This window comes from Scophthalmus maximus, chromosome 2 (assembly GCF_022379125.1).
Source record: "Scophthalmus maximus strain ysfricsl-2021 chromosome 2, ASM2237912v1, whole genome shotgun sequence".
Lineage (NCBI taxonomy): Eukaryota > Metazoa > Chordata > Actinopteri > Pleuronectiformes > Scophthalmidae > Scophthalmus > Scophthalmus maximus.
This window is the reverse complement of record NC_061516.1, coordinates 12,570,247-12,581,551: the sequence shown is the minus strand read 5'-3', so window position 1 is coordinate 12,581,551 and position 11,305 is coordinate 12,570,247. Positions and strand designations below refer to the sequence as shown.

Sequence of the window (11,305 nt, the reverse complement as noted above, 5' to 3'; positions counted from 1 at the left end):
ATGTTTATGTTCATTGCTATTTTATGCATGGTCATTTAGCCGCTGCACAGGTCTACACTCTATTATGACTGTATATGCCTTCTCCTACAATTTGATCAAAAATACAAATCAAACATGAAGTGTCTATCTCCTTCAATAAATATCCTTATCTACTCGTTGTGCGTACATGTGCGTGCGCAGAAGAAGTCCAGAGCTGCCTGTAATTCTCAGAGTTGTCACTGGGTGGAGCTATAGGACAGGGATGCTGAGGGTGTCACTTCACAATCTGCTTAGTTTGGAAAAACCAAACATGATAAAACATTCAAGTTGTTCACCAACCACAGCTAATGACGCTGCAGGACACAACTGTCAGCTTGGCCACGGCTGCCTCTTTAATCCACGCATTCCAATGAAACATGATACATTTAGATGCATTTTAAAACTACTTATTTAAACTCCATGGCTGTCTATTTGTTTGATGAGATCAGTGTGAGTGAGGAATAGCCTAGAAACAGAGGTGAGATGTGCAAATGTAACTTTTGGTGTATATACATCTCTCAGTTAGATGTGAGACCACATTTAAAATACCAAATCAGATACAGGTAATCTTGCTTACTGAGTCAAATCCTCGTCAGCCACGTAGCCGAGGACCTCATAGTAAATCTCAATATTCCTTCAACATTTACTATTTTATTCCTAGTTGGTAATGACTGAATTGGAAATTTGTAGATTCTTGGAATAGACTATTTTGAGATTTGAGATCCTTGTCAATCTAATCCTGTCATGTGCCTTTCACTGATTTATAAAAACCATATTTCAAGCGCATGCTCCCCTAACTGAAAGTTCAATGAAGGTTTTTTTCTTCTTCCTTTTTGAAATATGAAGAAAAGAATAGAAACAATACATGATTTCTTTGAATCTCATGTGGATCCCCTACATGTACATGATAGATCAACTGCTCTTCTTATTTCAATTGTAGTCGTTTAATTGTGGTGCCAGGCGTGTGTTCCGTGCGCGCGCGCCCCCCCCCTTCAGCGCGGCCACCTGACCGGGCTCCACAGACGCCGTGCGCGCCCCTGCAGCGCGTCGCCGTGAGAGCTCCCCGCTCCTCCGGCTGCGCTGTGCTGTGCTCGGCCTAGTGCAGCTGCAGCTACAACTCGTGGATGCGAGGATGACACCGGCGCCGCCGTTCACCGAGACACCCTGATCGCGAGGAGGGCGGATCTGATTCGTTTCTATCTTCTTCTTCTTCTTCTTTTTTTTTTGAAATCACCATGGCGATGGCGCTCGTCGTTGCACCGTCGCGGACGCGGCCGATCGCGGCCGTTTTGACATTTATTGCACTGTGGGGATGCGCGCTCTCCATCTCGCGCTACTCAATTCCGGAGGAGATGGAGGAGGGCTCCTTTGTCGCCAACCTGGCCGCGGACCTGGGTCTGGACGTCCGCAGTTTGGTGCAGCGGCGGGCCAAGCTCGATGTCATCCACTCCAAGAATTACCTCGACATCAACAAAGACACCGGGGAGCTGATCATCCGCGAGAGGATAGACAGGGAGGGCATATGCACGACCAAGACCGCCTCGTGCTTCCTGAAGATGGATGTCATCCTCGAGAGCCCCATTCGCATTTTCAACATCGAGCTCGAGATCATGGACATCAATGACAACGCGCCCGTGTTCCGCAGGAAGACGATGCCCTTGGACATCTCGGAGGCAACCCCTCCCGGCGAGAGGTTTTCATTGACAAACGCTGTGGATGCCGATGTGGGGGCGAATTCGATCAAGACCTACTATCTGAGCGAGAGCAAATACTTCATCATCGACATACAAACTGGCAGCGACGGCTCCAAATATGTCGATTTGGTGCTGAACGGTAATTTGGACCGAGAGGAGCATTCAGTCCATAATTTGATTCTAACCGCTGTGGACGGAGGGGTGCCTCCCCGCTCCGGCACAGCCAACATCATTATTAATGTCCTGGATATCAATGACAACGCCCCCCTGTTCAGTCAGCCGGTATTCGCAGTCAATGTTTCAGAGAACTCGGCTGCAGGCACACTGGTCATGACCTTAAACGCATCAGACTTGGATGAAGGCACAAACGCCCAGTTGATCTACTCGTACACACTGTACACCTCCGAGAAGACACAGGAGCTCTTCTCGCTCGACCCGAGCTCGGGCGCAATCAAGGTGAAGGGGGTGATCGACTACGAGGAGAGCCAGAGTTTTGAGATGCACATACAGGCTCAGGACAGAGGGGCGAGCCCGCGGTCAGGCCACTGCAAAGTGATGGTGTTCGTCACTGATCTGAATGACAACTACCCCGAGGTGACCATCAAGTCCGTGAAAAGCGCCCTGGCTGAGGACGTCTCCATGGGCACACTGATCGCAGTGGTCAGCGTCCGCGACAGGGACTCCGCGGCCAACGGGGAAGTGGAGCTCACCTTGAATAAGCAAGAAACCCTGCCATTCGTTCTAAACAGATCAGCAGAGGGTTACTACGAGCTGCTGGTTTCAAAGCCAGTGGACCGAGAGATAATAAGCAGATATGACATCACGCTGAGGGTGACAGACAAAGGCTCGCCGCCCTTATCTGAAACCGAGACCATCACTTTGGACATTCTGGATGTCAACGACAACGCGCCGAGATTCTCTCAGTCCTTCTACACGATCCACGTCGTGGAGAATAATGTACCAGGGGCACAGTTGACGTCTCTGAGTGCATTTGACCCGGATTTAAACGAGAACCAGTACTTGGTTTATTTCATAATGGAGAAGGAGATCGTTAACACGTCCATGTCAATGCTGTTCTCCATCAACCCTGAGAACGGGGATCTTTATGCCCTGAAGACCTTCGACTATGAGAGAGAGAGGGATTTCCTCTTCCACATCGAGGCGAGGGACTCCGGTGTATCCCCGCTGAGCAGCAACGTGACGGTTCACATCATCATTCTGGACCAAAACGACAACACTCCTCTCATAGTATCACCGTGGCGGGCGCAGGGCTCCGTTGTGGAGGAGGTGATACCCAGGTCCACCGACAAGGGGCACTTGATCGCCAAAGTGATAGCTATCGATGCGGATTCTGAGCAGAACGCCAGGGTCACGTACCAGCTCCTGCAGATCAGTGACGCATCCCTCTTCAGTCTTGATCAGTACAACGGTGAAATCCGGACGACGAGGATGTTCAGCTACAGAGACCCAAGACATCAGCGGCTTGTCGTTGTCGCCAAAGACAATGGCCAACCGTCCCTCTCAGCTACCGTAACCATCAAGATTTCAACGGTGGAACACGTCCTGTCCTTTTCAGAGACGACAGAGTTGCCACTAGAGTACGACGTCTTCACAGACCTGAACTTGTACTTGGTCATCGGCCTGGGTGCCGTGTCGTTTCTGCTACTGATAACCATCTTGGTTATCATAGTGCTGAAGTGTCAAAAACCAAAGCCGAAGGCCATCAAGATGCCGCCGGCCAACAGGAACAGCGTGATCAGCAGGAACAGCATGATCAGCCAGAGGAGCTCCACCATCGCAGATTCCACCCTGATCTCCAGCGACGCCTACTGGTACAGCCTGTTCCTCGCGGAGACCAGGAAAGGCAAAGTGGTGGTGAGACAGCCCATAATTCCCAAAGGAGCTGGGTACTTTGTGTCCAGTATACCCAGGAGCATAGGGCCAAGTGAGACCACAGACTCCAGAGCATCCACACTGGAGGTATGTATGAATGTATAAAGTGATCGTCACGACTGATGAACAGGTGCAATACAGTATTTCAAAGGGCCACTTTCGATGGAGCCGAAGAAACCTTCCATGTAGTTCTAACTCATCATGATTTTCTACACCTACTTAAATTTGACTACATTTTAAAAAGACGTACTGTACTTTTTACTCCACTACACATATCTGATATAAAGTCACTAGTTACTTTTCAGATTGACATTTTACACAAAAAAACACCCAACCCCCAGGTTGGGCACCACCGGGCTTAACTACTGAACTGGATACAAAGTTCTCAATATACAGTCTATAATATAAAGTAGAATACTTTTTCCATTAAAATGAAATGTGATACAAATGTGAATCGAGAATGGGCAGAAAGTGTCATTGAGGTTGATTAGTGTAAAAATACTGAGTTTGGTCAAATTATTCCCGTGACATACGACATGAATTCAAAAATATATAATGCATGGCAACGCTCCTACAAAGCTAAAGGGGGGGATCAGGAAAATTAGTCACAACTAAAATAAGAACGTAGACATGCTGCTGTTCATTACCGGTGTATTTCTGGAGCAAACTATCAGCACTTTAATGCATAATAAGGCCAAAGTCATACCACCCCCTCCCACCCCTGCCCCACCCCAAACTGAAAATGTGCCACTGTTCGATGTCTAGTGTGGTAAGTAGGTCATTTATTGCAGATGCATCACACACGAGCAGAGCATAACTAGTGGGTGAGAGAGAGAGAGAGAAGTGGGGGGTGTACTTCAAAGAGCCCCAGACATGGAGGGGCTCTCTTCAAGGACGAGACGTGTTGCTGTATTAAATGAGATGCATAATGCTGTGGGGTGGGGGGTTCTGTAGAGTCTCTGGGAGGGCTCCTGCACACAGTCGAACTGGAACTAGTGCCAGGGTGCCAATACTGATCCAGATGTTGTTTGTTCTTGTACAGCTGGACCTGCAGACTAAACTGAAACGTCTGATGCTCTGAGAGATTAAACACTATGAATATGCGTAAATGCACAGGTGCATATTGGAGGGGGTCTTGTGTATGTGTCTGTATTGTACGTGTGAGTCTGAGTTTCACACAAACACAACTGAACTTGTCTCTTTTTTCCATTCTTAAGTACTCAAAATGAAAGGAAGTCCATTCTACAACTGGAGGTATGCTGGTTGCTAACTACACTGTAGAGCCACTAGAATTGTGTAGACATTTTTTTTGCTATTTTTGCTATTCGTGTTTGGTTTGGTTCAAAAGAGTTTTGTCTGATTGGCCGTCCATGTCCCCGATGCAAATCTCCGGCGTAATCCTTCACGCAACACATTTTCCCTGATAAAATTAGAGCCGAATCAGTTTATTTTCACGTGTCAGGCCCCCCCGCAGGCCCCCCCGTCCCTTGCAGATCCAAAACTCGGCTCAAATCCACTGCTATTGTGAGCACTAAAATTCAAATTGGCCAGTCTCTCAAGTGACACAAACCTATCAGCTTATACAGAGAGCTGAGATTAGAATAAAAATTGGCTGCTGGTCAGATATTTGGTGTGCACATCTGGCTCGCTTGGCAGAAGATTTGGGGCAAAGTGATGGCACAGATAGGAAAAGGGATAAAAGAATGAATTGTCCTGAATAGGTTCTCTGAAACGTCCCTGAGAGCAGAGGCTGGACCCAAAAAGGTCCACATCCCCACACACAACCTCTGTTAGACCATGTTCCAAAATCTGTGAGCAATGTCCTACAATAATATGAAAAGTATTCCTTCCCCACCCCTCTTCAGTTGAAGTATTGGCCAAAATACCAAATAGCACATTGTGATGCCTGCTTGTGCATGCCTGATCTGCCTCCCTACCGGAGTTTATGGATTTGCCATATTTGATTTTAGCTCTGAATCACTGATTTGAGAGAACAGAAAAAAGGACACACCCACAAGTACGGAAACAAGTTGTCGATCCACCCTCGTGTTTAAATGTCTCTGAGACCGACGGTGGCAGTAACCAGTCACCATCCACTGTTGCATGAGTGGAGGACTTTCTACAAGTTTGTATATTGACGTTGAATTACAGTCGTTGGCTAATTTTTTCCCCCCGTTCTGTCTTTCAGCAGCAACCCAGAAGAGAACTGCCATGATATAATCATCTCTTCGTGGGAGGGTCTGTGACTCACAAAGAAGATGTTTGAGAGTCACAAACACCCCCCCCCCAGACGCTCTGATCCAACTCCTCTCCCTCTCCAGTCCCCCCAGACGAACAGCGACCACTAACCGCCTCAGCCTTTCTTACCTTTTTTTTCTTTTTTTCTCTTTTCAGCATGAATCTGCATGATTCTACAAACTAAAGTATTTTTCAAATGTTCAAAAGTATTTGGGCAATAGAAAGTCCTTTACGGCAGAATATCTCGGACATTACTAGAGTGGCCTCATGTAGTGCATTATTCCCCTCCTCCTCCACGATGCGTTGAATCTCCTCGGCGGACAAACTCGCCTTCTCTCCAGGTTTACGTTGTGTGCTGTAGTTCTAGAAGCCATCAGTAGATCACCATCGTGCAACATTTCTCGTCCAGAGCGCGTCTTACTATGGGCACACAGGTGAATCAGGGTGAATATGACTCTTCCATAAACCTGTTAAATACTGAACTGTAGCTGGTTATGTCATTGATTCAGGCTTTTCACTAGGTGTACTTTTATTCGGTTTTTGTTTTTCTGATACAACATTTCTACTATATTATGAGTCCTGCTGTTTAGCCAGGCTCATATTGTCAACTAGTAACTTTCCACTGAAAACAATCAGTTTTGTTTTGTTTTTTACAATGTTTGTTGTACTTACAGTGATGAATGTGCGAAAATGACAAAAACAGAATGAAAGAAAAACTGAAAAAGATTGGGGTGGGGGGGGGGACAAACAAACAACAGAGATACACTGTTTCTCTTTTCATTTTGATTGTAGATCCTGTCGTCCTATAGATTCTGGACACTTGCGGATGTTCAGTTCATACTTTAACTGCGCTGCTGTCGAGTACCTAATTGCGCACAGATCTATCTGGGTGAAAAAAGTGAAACACAACGACACTGCTAATATAGATTTTTTTTTTCCAAAAAGTAAAGAAGAAAAAGAAATGTATCAGAAAGATGTCCCTGTTCAGATTCGTAACTGTTCCAGCCTCTCTCCTCTTGTGGGGCTGAGGCGTGTCCTCGGGTGAAGTCTTTGTGCGGCGCTACTCTGACGTCACAGACTGGGGACGGGGCCAGAATGGGCGACATGTGAAAGAGACTAACTCATCGTTTCTAAAACAGTGTCAAAATTCTTAGTGACAAGACTTTGATCACGTGTACAGTATAAGCCATTGTCCTCTCTGCTGAACCCAAAATCCGTTTCTTAGGCTGATGAAACCGGCAATTCAAAAATCAACTCAATTTATCCGCAGCGCAGAGTTCAAATTATATTAATTGGAGGAAGAGAAAAAGAACATTTGTACTGACAAATACGTTTGTCTTATGGCAAAGAGGAAGAATATCAAATGTATTTATCTTTGACAATAAGGGAATATAAAAAGCAAGGTGTCGTTTTATGAATATTCCTCGTTTTTATCGATATTTTATGTATTGACTTTTACCGCTGCTTCCGTGAGCTTCTTCAAGGGCGTTTTTTTTGCGTTGCATTTCTTTCTTTGTAGTTTAGTGCATATGTTGGTGTTTTTGATCGTGTACAGAAGTTTAAACTAAAACAGGAGTACTCTTCTTGACCTCAAAAGGTAGCGCAGTTGCACTACTGTGAAGCCCAGGACTGTCAGAAACAAGGAGCTCGTCAGGACCGCTCGCTAGGGTGCTAAATTATTGTTCAATCTGACTGGTCAAGGTTTCGGAGCTCGGATTGGGAGGTGATGGAGAAGAGTGTGTAAATAACACTGCAGCATTGTAGTCCTGACTCTGCAAGTTCAAAAAAAAATTAAAATAATACAGTGCTGTTCACGTAGAGAGTGCATAAAAAGTACAGAGCAGAGGACGGCTTTTTGAAATATGCACCTAGACTAAATGTGAGCACAGCCTTCGGATGTATCGGGTTACAGTGCATATTCTGAGTCAGGGAAACCCAACCCCTCTTTTCATCTATCGCTGTTCCGCCACCCCGGCTGCTCGGCGAATAAACACAGCTGGCCGTCTGTCTGTCAGACTGAGGATGTCACTTAACGGGGGGTCTCTCGCAGTGGAGAACATGCCGTACGGCGCAGGCGTCGCCTGAACCGGTCGATTTCCCACCTTAAAGTATAATAAATTGCACATGTATACGATGAGCTCTTTGCGTGCCTTCTGCATTGTAAATGATACTGTATATGCGACTGTTTGATGAATGAAATATTGGCATTTGGTACAGTATTACAAATTACAGTAATGATCCCCGTCAAGAAAATATACCACATTGTATCATTTCGGAGTTGTCGGACATAGGGACTCCGCCTTCTTGGGTTCAGGACAGACGTTGAATTAGGAACCAGAAGATTACTGTAAATTAAACTGCTTTATACTTTGTGTTTTTTATACAGTAGACTTTTTTGATATCTATCTGTATTCACTGTGATCAAATGGCACAGGAGGTGCTTGTGCTCGGTATAGTAAAAGTGTGTTCTTTCTCATTTGTGTGCACAGCTCTGTTTTCCTTTTTTTTTTAATTTTATTTCCCTCGGTTGATTTGCCAGTACAGATTGTACAGTATGCTGCGAGAGTTGCATCAAACGTAATCCAGCTCCATCCCACATAGTGGATCAGAGACAATATGGGAGAGAATGGTCTTGCTTTATTTTTTCAAGTCTAGTTAACTGTCAGATTTTGATGTTGCTTATTTGGCGTAAATGTTCTGCCTGATCATGCTAGTTTGAATAAAGCTTTTTAATCCGTCTTTCTTGTCGTGCCTGTGACGAAAAATGAAACTGAAGTGACTTTTGGAGTGTGACACACATGCATCTCACCCTCTCCCACTTTCTCTTTCTCCCTCGATCTCTGAAATTCCCTCACATGCACACATTTTGACCCAGTTTCTCTGCACAACGCTCCGCGCCAGTTCTTGGAAATTGAAAAGTAAATAAAGGCGATATGCCCGCGGTTCAAATTGTAAAAGCAGACAAATAATAGCTTTGTCGGGATTAGTAAAGGCCCAGAGCCAAATTGCATAGTCTGCTCTTCAATGTGACCACACAGGGCTGTCAGTGTGTCGTCCTGCAGGAGACTGATGTGCGAGAGCCTCCCTGAATTAGTATAATAGTGTCAATTCCCATCGTCACCGAAGCCTGCAAGTTTTCTTTTGTGGTCTACGTTTGAAACGGATTGACTTATTATTACTTATTAGAAACGCGAGTGCAATTGCTCACAGCCAATGTGTTTGGATAGATAATCCGAAACTCTAAACCCAAATCCCAACCCCCTCTAACAAATTTTCACTCCTTTGAAAGGTCCATATAGAATAACACAAGAGATGCAATTAAGTGGTAATCCGTCAAATTTGGAAAATGATACTCAAAAGATCCAATTGGTGTTAAACTAATGGTTGCCACTCACTCAAGCACTGAAGCTCTTTGCAAAACTATAGCAACACTATACGGAAATGCCTTAAGGTCCTCTTGTTACTTGTGTTTTAGAAGAATCAGAAGTAGGTCAGTGGGAATTAGAAGTGCACCTGTGGCTATACACTCGTGTGTGCTGCTGAATATAGCTAAAATTCGATCCATCAGTTCTGCTCCCCCGGTGAACCACACGTTCAGAGCTGGTGATGTTCATGTTTCTGAAAGTGTTGTGATCAAACAGGCTGGAGAAGTGTAGATTTGTATCACAGTGAAAGTTAAAATAGGAAATTTTACAGTTAAACAATTTACCCCGCATGGGGCGTCCTGTAAAACTGTGGCACACTCGATCATATTATTTCCGTCATTATTTCTCTCTGCACAGGACCGTTGAATGTAGGGCAGCCGTGAATAGCCACCCAGCGTGAATGAAGTGACACGAACTGGCGATTCAAGTTTGATTATCATGCTACAGTAATGGAAGGTTTGGAATGTGTAGACGTGCACGTACTGTAGTCCCAAGATGACCCCGAGCAGAAACAGGCCAGATTAGAAAACCAATGAGTGTGCATGTTGTTAATACTGTCCATACATGCACGGTGTATTATAGAGGGAAGTTGTTGTGTGGTAACAAGTGCACTTGTGGCCTTTGAGTGTTTTCGCAGTGTCCGTCAAATCATGGGAAAATAGCAGCCTTGAAAAAAAAAAAAAAAGTAGTTGCACAACCTTTGGTTTCTGTGCGGTGCCGTTTGGTTTGCACAGAGCTGCACGAGTAGGAAGCATCGTATTGATCCATTAAGTGTGTTTCTCCGTTGAGCACTGGATTAGAATATTAAAAAATGGATATGTTCAGCGATGGGTGCAAGCTGCTTAGGCATATTCTAACCGGATTAAATGGATTTACTCAATGTTTGGTCACTACGAAAAACTACAAGAAAGTCCATTTGAGAATCTGCTTTCGACGCGTGCGTGTGGGCAAACACGAATATTAAACCTGAAACTAGCCTCTTTTCGACAAATGCACGTAATGTTGCTGTTTGTCCTAAATAGTTGTCCTCAGTGTTCCAAGACCAATTCCCTGCTTAAGACTGAAGATGGCAACAGTCCATCCAAGCTTAAGCAGTTACATTTTGGCAGAGGGTTCTCTGGTGCCCTCTGTCTGTGTCTTTGGGCCTGGAGTATGAATGTGGGGGTTAGGGATGTGTCACCCACCCAGTGTGAGAAAAAGAGGCGGGTATTACGGTCAGTGCAAACCACAATTATTATACTTTTTTTTAGGCCATGTTTGAGCAATTTTACCAGCTGGGAAAGTTTATCATTGCGGCTGTCTGCAAATTTAGTCATTTTAATTATAAAACACGCCCGGTGTTGACACTGCAGTTACAGAGATTATGACCATAGCTGGGGACACCGCTGGAACACAAATGCAAACTTCACGAGTTGAGGACAAAACATAGTCGCTGCTGCTAAGATAATAAATCATCACTTCTACCCATGGATGTCGTTTTATTCATAATCACGCATTGCGAGAATCTGAAATAGCGGCGATATCTGTCAAACATCAGACGGGCCGTGGGTGCTTGACCCATTTGTGTGAGTGAGTCAGATCAGTCGAGAGGATACCCTGGCTGGAGCCCATGCACAATGGGGTCATGAGTCTTATCACCTAGAGCTTTGACTTGCGCTACAGTTGGAGGGATAAAGTGAAGAGGAAGTGTCCAGTAATGTGCTGCTCTAGCCGGGGTCAGAGGGATGGAGTGGCTTGTGGTTTGTTTTTATTTTTCTGAGTGGGCTGTGGGAAAAGATTAAGCTTTGGTCGAAGAGAGACAAAAACACACACACACAAACACACACACAAACACAGAGGACAGGACGGGGAAACAAATCTATTGCAGAATCTGCCACTGGCTCTGCATGGACAACATCCGCCTCACTGCCTGTATATTACATCAGTACGATTTTTGATTTCACGAAGCAAAAGCGGCCGTAGATCAGAGAGAAGTAATAGCTTGATTATTGCAGTATTTATACGAACAAGTGTACACATTAATAAGGAATAGGCTTC

The 11,305-nt window shown here is 45.1% G+C and overlaps 2 protein-coding genes across 10 annotated transcripts in view; one reads left to right on the top strand and one right to left on the bottom strand.

Moving 5' to 3' along the window:
- Nucleotides 1-11,305, bottom strand: part of LOC118300126 (protocadherin-1) — a 216,149-nt gene that overhangs the window by 185,766 nt on the left and 19,078 nt on the right. The window lies entirely within an intron of this gene.
- LOC118300130 (protocadherin alpha-C2-like) lies at nt 1,006-8,581 on the top strand. Of its 4 annotated transcripts, none has more exons than XM_035624243.2 (3): nt 1,006-3,692; nt 4,823-4,859; nt 5,797-8,581. In XM_035624243.2, the coding sequence occupies exons 1-2, from the start codon at nt 1,254-1,256 to the stop codon at nt 4,832-4,834; spliced, it is 2,451 nt and encodes an 816-aa protein (XP_035480136.2). In that variant the 5' UTR covers nt 1,006-1,253; the 3' UTR covers nt 4,835-4,859; nt 5,797-8,581. The 4 variants fall into 4 exon arrangements, with proteins under 4 accessions (XP_035480136.2, XP_035480133.2, XP_035480132.2 ...); XM_035624242.2 differs by having other exon boundaries at nt 1,007-3,692; nt 5,794-8,581; XM_035624240.2 differs by lacking the exon at nt 4,823-4,859.

Bases quoted from the DNA above. Each gene is read 5' to 3' on its own strand.
- LOC118300130 (XM_035624239.2), top strand. From the start codon at position 1,254: ATGGCGATGGCGCTCGTCGTTGCACCGTCGCGGACGCGGCCGATCGCG. The intron at 3,693-5,793 runs GTATGTATGAAT...TCTGTCTTTCAG, and splicing joins CCAGAGCATCCACACTGGAG to CAGCAACCCAGAAGAGAACT.